This window comes from Macadamia integrifolia, unplaced genomic scaffold (genome assembly GCF_013358625.1).
Source record: "Macadamia integrifolia cultivar HAES 741 unplaced genomic scaffold, SCU_Mint_v3 scaffold22, whole genome shotgun sequence".
In the NCBI taxonomy this organism is placed as follows: domain Eukaryota; kingdom Viridiplantae; phylum Streptophyta; class Magnoliopsida; order Proteales; family Proteaceae; genus Macadamia; species Macadamia integrifolia.
Window position 1 is genome coordinate 828,899 of NW_024868566.1, and position 2,453 is coordinate 831,351.

The 2,453-nt window shown below is 36.1% G+C and overlaps 1 protein-coding gene across 1 annotated transcript; it reads left to right on the top strand.

Annotated features, from left to right (window-relative positions):
- The first annotated feature begins 1,826 nt into the window (after nucleotides 1-1,826).
- On the top strand, nucleotides 1,827-2,453 carry LOC122066030. Its single transcript, XM_042629856.1, has 2 exons — nucleotides 1,827-1,948; nucleotides 2,052-2,453. Exons 1-2 carry the CDS (start codon nucleotides 1,888-1,890, stop codon nucleotides 2,354-2,356), a joined length of 366 nt encoding a protein of 121 aa, XP_042485790.1. The 5' UTR covers nucleotides 1,827-1,887; the 3' UTR covers nucleotides 2,357-2,453.

Below are 2,453 nucleotides of genomic sequence, written 5' to 3' on the forward strand. Positions count from 1 at the left end.
GGTACATCATTCATCTCTTATTCTTATCATTTGCACCACACTTGAGGTACTCATCTTATTCCACTACTTCTTATTTATTTCTGTTTTTATAATTCTAGACTGTACTTAGGATTGTAAGGATTCTCTTATCCTAAAAAGAGAAAGGTGTCTCTCTACCTCCAAAAGAGATTGTAAAGGCGTCTCTCTGCCTGTAAAAGAGATTTGTAAGGATAATCTTATCCGTGAAAAAGATTGTAAAGGTTTTCTTCCCTACCTACCGTACTGAAAGGGAGAACTAGTGGAATACTTTACAAGAGGATTCTTGTAGGGAGTGGACTAGACTCGGATTGAGTCGAACCACTATAAATCTCTTGTTGTGTGATTGTGCCTATTTTACTCATTCTGCATCATTTTTAATTTGCAATCACACTTGGGATCTATACAGCAAAAAGAGTTAAAATTTTCACTAGTATAACCTATTCAACCCCCCTCTAGGTTATTTCAAACTTGATATATCAACAACAGATCTTGAGTATACTCATCCACAAAAATTGGGACCCATATGAACTACCACGGGACAGCTATTTGGGGGCTACCTCAGTAAATGTCCAAGGTCTTTTGTTTGTCTTAATGAAAAATTACTCTACAAACGTAGACAATGATCGTTGTCATGAATGAATCAAAATAAAACCCTAACTAACTCCAAGATAATGGTGAGAAATGGGTCGAACCCACAAAGAATTGAAAGGCTAAGTTTACTGAAATTGATGTGAATGTTGTTTTAAATATTAAATTTCAAAATTAAGACTAAATTGATGACTAATTAACAAAACTGAGAATTTATGAGAAGAACAACCTTTAAGTTTCAAATCCCCATTGACATAATTATTTAACTTTGGTGCATACTCCGGTTCATTCAAACTACAAGTTTAATGCAATCACAAAATGATAATTTTGATTCATTCTAAGTATAACATATCTTGTCAATCTCTATCGTCTTTTATATACGCATAGCACGCTTAGTTCGGTCAGTTAAAGGCTATTATCGATACAACCGAAATTTTTTGACAAAAACTATTTTTTAAATAAAAAATATAATCACAGGAGGCCATGGACCATAAAGTGATTCTCTAGTGATTCCAAGGCTAGGAGGACCTGGGCACATGTCTCAAGGTCACCCCAGCCGTGAGATCACTCTATGGTCCATGGGCTCTGTGGAGAGGATCCGGATCCATTCAATGTGAGAGAGAAATGTGACATGGGAGAAAAAGAGGGAGAAATTCTAGAAGAGGGAGGAAAAATAAGGAGTCTGGATCCTCTCCTAGACCATGACCTCTTGCAATAATCTCACACCATTCAAGGAATGTGGGGTTCACCTTTGGATCCACACTCAACGATTGGTGTGAGATTATAGCAAGAGGTCATGGTCCAGGAGATGATCTGGTCTATAAGCCTACCATAGGTGGCATAAATTGTAGAACCAATAAGAAGAAAATACGCATAGATTTACATGGAATTAATACAAAATAGAATCTTAGATCTTCTATAGTGACTTCTCCTTGTATGTTATACTTTGCTTGCCTTATTTTCATCCTTCTATATATTTTAGTGCATCACCACCAATGATGACTATTGACAAGTTTGTGCCAAAGTGAGGGCAAGGATCTTATACAGTGGTTGATTTTCCAAGAAATGGATCTTGATAGATATGAGTTTTTTCCAAAAGTGAAAAACTTGATAAATATGATTTGGTATTTAATTTTTTTCCCTATGTATCAATCAAATTTAATATGCCAAATTTGGGTGATAAAGAGAATATAAATAATAGAATCTTCTATACAATTTAAGCCAATTAAATAGATATAGAAGAAGACTCAAAATACCATCTAGCAAGATAGCAGAAGAGAAATGGCAGCTTCAATGAGATCCTTCTTCTATGCAATTCTCATCCTCAATCTCCTTGGGAAGGGTCAGTAGTTCCCCTTATTTTGATCAATTTTGTTAGTAGAAAAGTTATTATAATTTTTTTTTCCCTTATTGTTTGGTCTTGGTTGTTGATTTGAAAACTACAGGTTTGTGCCAATGTAGCTTGAAAAGCCTCACAGTTTCACAAGATAAAACTGGGAAGATGGTAGGAGGGGAGGCTGAGTATGAGGTGACAGTGAGTAACACCTGCTCTTGCACCCAAACTAGTGTGACATTGAGCTGTCCAGGATTTTCTGCAGTAAAGAGCATCGACACTTCAGTCTTAACAGTGAATGGGAATACATGCACACTTACACAGCCCTTGTATGGTTCCAAATCAGTTAGTTTCAAATATGCATCGGGCACTCCCTTTACCTTTACTCCGGCCAGCTCCCAGATTGCCTGCTCTTGATCACTTTGTGTGAAATAAGATAATAAGGAAAGGCAAGATAAATTTTGTTATCATTGTCTTTTCATCCTCCTCTGATGATGAATAAAGAAAAGAGTTT

What these genes read in the sequence shown, in the direction of transcription:
- LOC122066030 (XM_042629856.1), top strand. Translation starts at nt 1,888, where the DNA reads ATGGCAGCTTCAATGAGATCCTTCTTCTATGCAATTCTCATCCTCAAT. An exon ending in CCTCAATCTCCTTGGGAAGG is followed by an intron (nt 1,949 to 2,051) that starts GTCAGTAGTTCC and finishes TGAAAACTACAG; the next exon opens with GTTTGTGCCAATGTAGCTTG.